This window comes from Acipenser ruthenus, chromosome 20 (assembly GCF_902713425.1).
Source record: "Acipenser ruthenus chromosome 20, fAciRut3.2 maternal haplotype, whole genome shotgun sequence".
Lineage (NCBI taxonomy): Eukaryota > Metazoa > Chordata > Actinopteri > Acipenseriformes > Acipenseridae > Acipenser > Acipenser ruthenus.
Window position 1 is genome coordinate 17,479,158 of NC_081208.1, and position 10,943 is coordinate 17,490,100.

The 10,943-nt window shown below is 40.8% G+C and overlaps 1 protein-coding gene across 1 annotated transcript in view; it reads left to right on the forward strand.

Moving 5' to 3' along the window:
* The window catches only part of ephb6 (eph receptor B6), a 40,263-nt gene extending 30,884 nt beyond the window's left edge, over positions 1 to 9,379 (forward strand). The window contains exons 9-19 of the mRNA XM_034041919.3: positions 2,495 to 2,619; positions 3,009 to 3,171; positions 3,584 to 3,698; positions 3,814 to 3,869; positions 3,983 to 4,102; positions 4,535 to 4,782; positions 5,891 to 6,109; positions 6,597 to 6,746; positions 7,004 to 7,197; positions 7,390 to 7,545; positions 9,081 to 9,379. Of these exons, the coding sequence (XP_033897810.1) occupies positions 2,495 to 2,619; positions 3,009 to 3,171; positions 3,584 to 3,698; positions 3,814 to 3,869; positions 3,983 to 4,102; positions 4,535 to 4,782; positions 5,891 to 6,109; positions 6,597 to 6,746; positions 7,004 to 7,197; positions 7,390 to 7,545; positions 9,081 to 9,186 (1,652 nt within the window). The 3' untranslated portion in view covers positions 9,187 to 9,379. The remainder of the gene's footprint in view (positions 1 to 2,494; positions 2,620 to 3,008; positions 3,172 to 3,583; positions 3,699 to 3,813; positions 3,870 to 3,982; positions 4,103 to 4,534; positions 4,783 to 5,890; positions 6,110 to 6,596; positions 6,747 to 7,003; positions 7,198 to 7,389; positions 7,546 to 9,080) is intronic.
* Positions 9,380 to 10,943: the final 1,564 nt, after the last annotated feature.

Sequence of the window (10,943 nt, forward strand, 5' to 3'; positions counted from 1 at the left end):
TGAGTCTGTGTGACGTTATCTGTTCCTTAGAGACAGAGAGAGATAGAGGTTATAAAATCTGTTTGAACATGCTATTTACGCCCTTCCAACCTACTAGTTCCTGAGACTCAAATCTATCTATCTATCTATCTATCTATCTATCTATCTATCTATCTATCTATCTATCTATCTATCTATCTGTCTGTCTATCTATTGATAGTTTAGCAATGAGCAAAGTACTAATACAGGGGCTACCAGAAAAAGCTATGAAGACAAGCTGAATTTATTCAGACTTCAACAAGGAAGAATTAGGGTGGACTTGATTGAAGTCATGAAAATCTTAACAGGATTACATTGGCTAGTACTTTAATAGCAGTACAACCAACAATAGAGACTTAGGATAGAAAGAAGGAGACACTTCTTCACACAAAGACTAATGAGGGTATGGAATGGGTTACCTAACCATGCTGTCGATCTTGAATCATATGGAGCTATTATTGATCTATAATCTATACTTCATTAAAGGAGTGCTAATTAAGGTTTTTAACTCCTTTTATTTAACCTCTTAGTAGCATTACCACTGGTCTTTCACACGTTCTTGTGCTGAAATCATTGTATTTCTTGGTTTGTATTTTATATTTAAATTCTGATTTTTTTTCACAATGCAAGTGCATACTCCTGAATCAAATCACGTCCTGTGTAGTTGTTCACATGACCTGACTGCTGCGAGACCATTGACATGTGACAGGAAGCAACGACATTTTCTTCTATGGTGCTGTCTTTGAAATATCTACATATGTGCAGTGTGTAAATAATTCATATAATATTCGGTTTGAGCAATTACATTTTGAAGCACTCAGAATGCCTGCAAAAAGGTAAGGAGGATTTCAAATAAATCAAAGAACATGCATTTTGAATTTAAAGCAAATATTATGTGAGTAAGCGTAGAGAACAACTATCTAAGCAGAAACAGCACCCGAGAATGAAATGACCTGCACGATTATTGTATGACTCCATGTTCACTAAGACAGTTTGGGACAGTTCAGGCTTTTCAACTTACACCCCGCATTCTGATAAGTGTAGTCCTGCTGTGAAAGGTACCTGAGACAGGTAACATGTACCAGAATGCACTGGGGTGTGTTGAAAAGCCTGAACTGTCCCAAACTGTCCTTGTGTACATGGAGTCGTATGGTAACCCTAATAACATAACGCTACATAATGGAATATTAAAAAGCAATTACATTTTAGCAAAATGCAGAATGCTTTGGTTTAATGTATAGATTTCTAAATAAATACAATTTGTATAGCTCCTTGCAACGCCAGCAAGCTAACTCGTAAAACCAACAAAATAATCTCGGCAAGGGAAACAAAATGTTTTGACATTGTTTGTTCTTCTGTCTGCTACTGTTACATTTCTACACCAGCACACACAAGCTTCTTTCTGTTGTTAGGATTTCAAAAGCAGTAGCAAAGCTAACAGGACACGCTACCTTCAGTACAAATACACTGTAAAATGACCTTTAATATATACAATTATGGAGACTGAAACTCGGGGGAGCTGTCTGAATCATTGCTGGAACCACTGCTGTATCATATATAAAACTATGAAGATTGAAACTCAGGGGAGCTGTAGGAATCATTGTTTGTGCTACGGCTGTATAACATATAAAAGTATGGCGACTGAAACTCAAGGGGACTGTATGAATCAGTGTTGGTGCCACTGATGTATAATATATAAAACTATAGCTATTGAAACAGTATTATGGTCAGCTACAGTATTTTCAAGTTGCCTCTCAGCAGTAAGCACTTGGGTTACTTTTCTGTGTTTTGCTGTAATCTAGTGGCAACTGATTCAAATGCAACCAGTGCTTTTGTGCTTCTTTTCATTATCCTTTACTGACACCTAGTGAGTCGTGGTGGTATGCAGCCTGTGGGATGTGATTTTTATTCGTAATGCTTTACTGACACCTAGTGAGCGGTGGTGGCACTGCAGATGGTTATAATGTGCTTTATATTTGTTATCCTTTACTGAAACCTAGTGAGGGGTGGTGGTACTGCAGATAGTTATGGTGTGCTTTTTATTTGTTATGCTTTACTGACACCTAGTGTAAATTGCTGGTACTGCAGAACTACTCTCCAAACCTTGAATGAATTTGAAAGGATTAGTAAACTATTTGTGATGTTTCTAGGAAGTATTTTGCATATAGATATAGGCAAAATAAATGCTTATCTACATCTAATTTCTGTAGCATTGCTATTGAAATGTGGGTTAGGTATCCTAACCTGTCTTTCTTTGTTTTCAGTACATTTATAGTGCTTTGTCATTTTGCTAATAAGAAATGGGTTTTATGTATTGCTGATGTTTCAACAACAACAATATGATGCTGTAAAATATATAGAACTATGGAAATTCAGGGGGACTGTCTGAATCATTGCTGGTGCCACTGTATTATATATATAAAACTATAGCTATTGAAGCATTGAAGGCATCTCAGTTTCCTGTTTCCTGTTGCAGTGCCGTCTTCAGTACCCATGATGCACCAGGTTAGCCGCACCCCTGATTCAATCACGCTCTCCTGGCCACAACCGGACAATCCCAACGGGGACATTCTGGATTACCAAATCCGCTACTTCGACAAGGTCAGTGCGCAAAACAACCAGAGATCTTCCCAACCACCAGACATGGTTAAACAGGATCTGTTCATCTCTCTTTTTTAAATGTCTCTGCTTTTATTCAGACTGATGTATCATTTCAGTAAACAACTATATATGTGCATTAAGCTACATTTCTAAAAGGAGGTGGTTTGAAAAATGATTACCAGGATGTGCTACTGTCTCTCCCTCCTCCCCACTCTCCTCTCTCCTCTCTCCCCCTCTCATCCCTCTCCACTCTCCTGTCCTCTTTCCTCTCTCTACACCCAGTATTGGCTATACCTATCTGGTTCTAGAAAATACTAAAATAAACTAAAATTTGTTGACAAATGTTTTGTAGTTGTAGTCTTGTGTAATGGACTCCCTGTCTCTCTCAGTCCGGGGATGAGGAGAGCTCTGTGCTTCTCTCCAGTGAGACAAACATGGCCACGGTTCAGGGTCTGAGCTCGGGGACGATCTACGTCTTCCAGATCCGTGCCAGGAATGAGATGGGATATGGAGCATACAGTGGGAAACTGTACTTCCAGACACTGCTGGAGGGTATGACCTGCCTGTCTGCCTGCCTGCTTGTTTGTGTGTGTGTCTCTCCCTCTGTATTATAATAGTTTGGTTAACGTCTATGTGCAGGGATGGAAATAAATCTCCCATTGCACAGCAGTTTGATTCATTCCTGGTTTTATCTATGAGTTTAATAAGACACACCTGAGCTTGTTACCTATACACTGGGGCTAATCAAGCTTGTAGTAATAAAACCTGGAATAGGCGAAACTCCTGTGCAATAGGAGTCTTATTTCCATCCCTGGTGTGTGTGTGTGTGTGTGGGTGTGTGTGTGTCTATCACTGTGTGTCTCTCTTTGTATATCTCAATAGCAGTTTGGTTGTCTGCGGTTGTGTGTTTGGGTGTCTATGTTACTGCCTCTCTCTCCCACTGATTTCCTCTCATTGTTTGCAGAGGAGCGCTCGGAGGCAGTTCAGAAGAAGCTCCCCCTGATGGTAGGCTCAGTGCTGGGAGGAATGGCTTTCCTACTGGTGGGAGCCATGCTCATACTGGTCTTCGTCTTCAGGAGGTAACGAGAGACAGATTTTGTGGCCAGACAGTCCTACACTGCAGTCAGATGGACAGTGGTGAAGTGTAATAATATCTATGTGTGTCTCTCTCTCTCCCTTCCTCTCTTCTCTCAGCAAACGAAGAGAAAGCACGTACAGTGACAGACTGCAGCGTTACATCAGCACCAGAGGTGAGTTGAGAACAAGAGGAAAGGAAGGAGACATGAAACGGCAACACATCCCAGTGAAGATATGTTGTTTGACACGAAACAAGCCTGATCAGCCATGCCTCTTTCCTTCTCAGGAGGCGGAGTCAAGTACTATGTTGACCCCTCGACCTATGAGGACCCCAACGAGGCTATCCGCGAGTTTGCCCGGGAAATCGATCCAGCTCACGTGAAGATTGAAGAAGTTATCGGAGCCGGTAAGTCTGTCAGTGTGCATGCCAGGCAGCCTGTCTGTCTGTCTGTCTGCTCTTCGATATCTCTGCATTTGTCCCATGCCAATTTAAAGGTGTTTTTCTGTTTGAGTCTCTGCATATCTGTGTGTTTGTCCCAGGTGAGTTTGGAGAGCTGTGTCTGTGTCTGTATCTGTCTGTGACTGTCTCTGTCTCTGTCTGTGTTTTTATTTGTGTCTGTGTCTGTATCTGTGTCTGTGTCTGTATCTGGTTCTGTGTCTCTGTATCTGTGTCTCTGTTTCTGTCTCTGTCTCTGTCTCTGTCTGTGTCACTCAGTGTTTGACCCCTCCTGTCTTTGCTGTCTCCCAGGTGAGTTTGGAAATTTGTACCTGTGTCTGTGTCTGTGTCTGTATCTGTGTTGCACAGTGTTTGACCTCTCCTGTCTTTGCTGTCTCCCAGGTGAGTTCGGAGAGGTGTGCAGAGGCAAACTGAAGCCCGCTGGGAAGCGAGAGATAACCGTGGCGATTAAAACCCTTCGATCAAGCTGCATGGACTCTGAGAAACGTACCTTCCTCAGTGAGGCCAGCACCATGGGACAGTTCGATAACCCCAATGTCCTGAAGCTGGAGGGAGTAGTGACCCGCAGCCGGCCGGTTATGATCATCTCAGAGTTCATGGAGAATGGAGCGCTCGACAGCTTCCTCCGGGTGAGTCTGTCTGTCTGTCTGTCTCTCTGCTTATCTGTCTGTCTGTCTCCCGGACAGTCTGTCTTCCTGCTTGTCTGTCTGTCTCTGTTGGTATGTGTGTCTGTTTGTGTGTATCTATCTATTTCCCGAATAACTACCTTTAAGAAGGCTATTTATTAATGTGTTGATTTCAAAACAAGAAAAGCTGACCTTCCATCACTTTTACAGTGGAGTACCAATCAATGGCAATTAGCTTCTGCACTGAGTGTTTTAAAAGCCAATTTGAATAGAATTTTCCTCTCATTTAGGGCACTGCATTTTTACTGATGTATTGCTGTACCGAGGTCGTAAAATGACAATGAAAATATGTTGCAAAACTAGCAGATGCAACTGATTCGTTACATAAACGAGTCCTTTCATTAACCCTAACTCAAGAGCTACCTCTGTGGAAACTGGGATTTGTATTTTTTTTGTCTAGTTTAATCAGAGATCACATCTTGCTCAGGACTACAATCCCACAATCTGCTGCTAAGGCAAGTGAAATAAAAATGATTTCATATCAAAAGCATAAAAGAAAGCTAAGGCAAATAATCACTTATAATATCTAAATGGGTTTGAGTTAGTGTGATCACGACATTGAACAACACTGTCAGATTGTTATTGATACTCAGTGACTGTGTAAACCGAGGGACTGCATTGTTTTATGTTGAGTAATTAACATATTTTATTCCATTTAATTAATACCTAACAACTTCAAATTTGTTAAAGGTAATTACCCGGGAAATATAAGTATCAGCACACCCCTACTTAATACATCCTCTCTCTACTTTAAAAAAAAAACTTTACTATTGGGCTCTGCTTTCTCCACGCTGCTAGAGATCACCCATAATGCACTGCACACCAACGCTGCCTCAGTTGGTTGGTGTTTCCTAAGTGTCCTAGTGGAGACTCCTGAACTGACTAGTGATTATACGAATAAATTCGTGAAAAATACAAGTTTTGGTATTGCTGCAAGGTGAGGGGGACATTTCCCTGTCATTGAAAAAGTGAGGGGGACATGTCCCCCGCGCCCCCCACATACATCATGCCTACAGCAATGCTCATTCCTTCTCTCCCCCTCTCTCTTTAGGAGAACGAGGGTCAGTTCAGTGTGCTGCAGTTGGTGGGAATGCTCCGTGGGATTGCAGCAGGGATGCGCTATCTGTCAGAGATGAATTTCGTTCACCGGGACCTGGCTGCTCGCAATGTGCTGGTGAACTCTAACCTGGTGTGCAAGGTGTCTGACTTCGGGCTGTCCCGATTTTTGAGAGGGGATGACGAGTCCCTGCCAACCTACACTGCAGCGCTGGTACAGCAACATTCACTGTGACGTTTATTACAGTCATAAATCACTCCCCTGTTACAGCAGCAGGGTTATTTTTGAGCCGGTTCTTTATTACAATGTGTTGCAGGGGCTTTGCTACTTAAAGCGACCATTTCCTTCAATTGTTTAGTTATTATTTTATTTATTCAACATATATGCAGATATTAGGAAGACCAAAATAAAAAGTGCATATTCAAATCTGAAACAGGTTGGACTGAAATGATGAGGTATGAGGTGCAGTACAATGTAGTTAGAAAAAAAAAAAAAACTTTACTTTTATATATATATATATATATACACACACATATAAAGTCATTTTTCATTTTATCACGTTTTTTATATGTATGTATGTAGGCTATTTATTTCTACTTCTAGTTATTTATTCAGCTATTTGAATTCATTTCTTTATATTTCTTTATTTAATGGTTTACTGATCGGTTCAGTCCTGTATTGGCTCCTCTTGGCTCCTCAGGGCAGTAAGATTCCTATTCGCTGGACCGCTCCAGAGTCCATTCAGTACAGGAAGTTCACATCAGCCAGTGACGTGTGGAGCTTTGGCATCGTCATGTGGGAAGTGACATCATACGGGGAGCGGCCCTACTGGGACATGAGTAACCAGGAGGTACCGACCACTTCCTGTCTGTCTGTCTCTCCTTCCCTCTAACATCCTCCCCCTCTCTCTCACCCCCATTGTCCCTCCATTATCCCCTCTCTCTATAATACCTCTTCCTTTTGCACCCTCTACCTTCCCTCACACCCCCTGTCTCTCCCATCCCTCCACACCTCCCACATTCTCTCTGCTTCTCTCCCTCCCTCCCTCTGATTTGGTATTAGATATTGGTAGAACTTCTCTATTTGATCTCTCACTTTCTCTCTCAGGTGATGACAGCAGTGGGAGATGAATACCGCCTTCCTGCCCCTCCTAACTGCCCTGGGACTTTACACTCCCTCATGCTGGACTGCTGGTTGAAGGACCGGTCCGAGAGACCCGGGTTCGAGCAGATAGTGTCCACACTAGACAAGCTCATCAGACACCCCGCCGGGCTGAAGGCAATATCCACACACACCAACAGGTGGCGATGTCGCTCCTTCATTCACTGCATAGCGATTTGAGCCATTCCAGGTTTTACACAATTGTTAAAAAAGAAATGAAAGAGAATGATTTAAAAACAAACTGTACGCTTTGCAAAATTTGTTCCTGAAAAAAATGTTTTTATAAGTGTTTGGTGGTTATCTCTAATTGAGTTCATAATCTCTGTCTCCAGACCCTCCCAGCCGTTGCTTAGCAACACCCCGGTGGATTTCTCCACTCTCAGCTCTGTCTCCGATTGGCTGGATGCTCTCAAGATGGGCAGATACAAAGAGGAATTCAGCAGTGCAGGAATGAACTCGCTAGAGACTGTGTCCAGAATGACACTCGAGTGAGTCTGTGTGTCTGCTCTCTGTGTGTATTTGTCTGTGTCTGTATGAACTCACTAAAGCCTATCCAGAATGACACTTCAGTGAATGCCTGCCTATCTGTGTGTGTGTGTGTGTGCGTGTATATGAACTCACTAAAGACTGTGTCCAGAATAGTCTGTTAGCCTGTGTATCTATGTCTGTCTGAATAAGTTTGCTGGAGACTGTCCAGAAAGACACTCTAGTCTGTCTGTTTGTATTCTGTCAAATACATACAGGATACCCCATGAACAGTCATGGAGTGGTGAGGATGGTTAAATAGCTCAGATGACCTCCCAAAAGGGTCCACAACTGGTCTTTGTTCCAGCTCTGTTCTAAATTGTTTAGCTTGAACCAATTAAACTTCCATCTGCACCCTGAAGTAGTTAATTATACCGTTTTACCTGTTAACCCTGGAGTGGAATGAACCTCCAAGACCGTGATTGGACACTCCTGTTCTACAGCCACAGCACTATGAAGGTTCATGGATTCATCTCTTTATAAGCATGTATGGCAAGGTGTGTTGCAGTACGCAGGTGTAGAGGTGATGCAGTGTTAAAGATAACAACAGACAAAGTACTGGTGAAATGGTGGTTTTAATTTGTCATCCAATAGTCTGATTACAACAGTAAACAATCAATGGAGGACTGGCAGTACACAACGATGTGTACTGCTCAGCTACATAAACACAGGGTTTAGTCCTGAAATAATAAGCACAGTATTTAAAACACACACAATACACAAACACGAGTCCAAGTCCTGGGTGAGTGCTATTAGTGCTAGTGGTGCAAATACAATTGATCCGTGAACAATGGTGCAGTGTTGTCCGGGTTTGTGCTGGCCTTAAACTCTGGATCGTGTTAGCCGTCTAATAAATAACAAACAGTACAATTAGACTCAACAGAACAAACAAACACTAAACACTCACGGTAATATTTTGCTCATCCTTTATCATTCTCTTAATGATAAACAAAAGGAACAGATCACCCTGCCATGCCCCCTTGGTTAGCGAGTGCAACCGTTTCTCCTCCAATCCACGTTTGCCACATCACTTTCCCCTTGGGGCGATGATTTAATGTACCACAGCTGTGCCCCCTTTCTAGATGGCCGACTTCCACCTAACCCTGGGAATTAATTGTCAGACCATCCAGTCCAAGGCACTCTGTTCCGTTTACACTGTGTCCTTACAGGTTGGGAGGGAGATTTATCACCAGGAATCATTCCGTCTCTGTCACAGTATGAAAAACAAAAGTACCTAAATTAAACAGTTGAATTCAGGGATCCTTAGATTGAGCTCCATGTCTGCTTAGCAATGCAATGGCATGATTTAAAACAGTGTAATTCATTCCAGTGTTGGATTTGAATGAACACAAGATTCCAAAATGAAATCTGGTAATATATATATATATATATATATATATATATATATGTGTGTGTGTTCACTCAGCATCATGGAATTGGAAAAAGCTGTGCTAGATCATAGCTTATTGTATAATACCTGTCTCTGTCTTTCTCTCAGAGATATTCAACGCGTGGGAGTTTCACTCCTGGGACACCAGAAAAAAATCCTGAACAGCATCCAGCTGCTGAGAGTGCACCAGAACCAAGGCCAGATCGAGGTGTAGAGAGGGGTCAGGAAGGCGGAGGTGGGGTAATACTGTATTGAATTCACTGACAGATCTGAGTCTGTATGTGTCATGTAAAGATATTTAAACTTGCTGTCCGAAATTGTATAAAGTCAATCGTTTTATTTCTTCGATGTACGTTTGTAACGTCTAACTGTTAAAATTGTAAAATACATTTCTTTTATTTAACAAAAGTCTTTGTCTGTAGTCATTTATAAAGACAACTGCTCAATCCTAAAGTCTTAAAGAATGTCACCTACATGCCAGGTTTCTATACCATATGGGCTCAGGACATCCGTGACTACAGTGCGTTTTTGTTATCTTACTAATTATCAATAGAGTTGAGCCCTTTGGCTGTTACTCCATTCAAGTGCAACCAACCATTAGCCAAACTCTTTCACAAGGTCACCATGATTAATTGTTCACTGTATTTCATTCCATACACTTAACACATGCTTTATGTCTTCAATCATTTTAATCAATATATATTACTCTCATATGATTTCCATCCCCTCTGACGGTAAATGAACATAGTAAAGTAAGCATCACACATGCATCACTTCCTTTACACAATCAATCTCAAATGATCAATCTTTTGCACTTGCGTTACAATAGTTATTATTGAGAATTGAAAATGATCTTATGCATGTTTCTCAAACACCAGTACAGTGATACAAACAATTACACTTTTGAGTGCATTGTGTTAGACAGCTTGAATAACATATCAACATAAGAATCCAACTGTCAAAACTTTAATTCTTGATCTCATCTGGAAAGTTTGATGTCAAATTGTGGAATTGTGTCTAACAATCCTATGCTCTCCAATATTTCTGTATTACAAGAATGGTGTGATGCTGATTGGAACATATACAGTATGTATCAATAGATTGCATAGAAGGAATAATTAGCTACTGTAGTACAAACACAATCCGTGCCATATGACACTTTGTCAGACGTACAGGACATAAGTGGTCCTAATCATCATTTGATGAAGATAGCAAGGGGTGGAGGTTCTTATGCGTTCTTTCCAAACCCAACCCAGCCACTATTGCTAGGGTTCATACATGAGAGAACGTTAAAGGAATGAAAGACATCTGATTGATAGCACGTTTAGATTGGTTATTACCACAGTACCATTTGTTTTCCTTACTTTGCCAATTTGTATGTTCATTTACTGCATCTATCTCCATAACTGTAAAGATATAATTGTAAGGATTTTTTTAAACTAGAGAGTAGGTAACTGTCCGAGTACTTGAATCCCTTATCAGGCTAATATTTGTACAATGTGGTTTAAAATCTTCAATCGTTGCTTCTTCAGTCAATATGTCACTTCATAAATGTTTTACAATTTTTTTCTTTTTAATTTTTAAAAACACATTGTCCACAATATGTATTTTATAAAAGTTATAATTTTGCCCTGCGCTATTGTTTACGAATCCCATATCTGAAATACCCAGTTTACTACATATACACATTATTAATCCATATCTGCTATAAATCCACAAACCCTTATTTCTGCTCTCAATTGGGTTGTCTATTAGTGATGTTGTAGAAACTTGTGGGTCATGTAGTACTGCAGTTTGAGATTCCTTTGCAGACTATCATTCAGCAGGAATTGGATGTGTAGGCACGTCATGAGTTTGCTTAAATTGCTTTTCTACAGTTTAAGAAAAATTAAACAATACAGTGTTACAAATTCAATTTTTTTTTAGCTTTTTTTTCTAATCCTTTGGTGCTAGTTTAGCTTCTTAAAATGA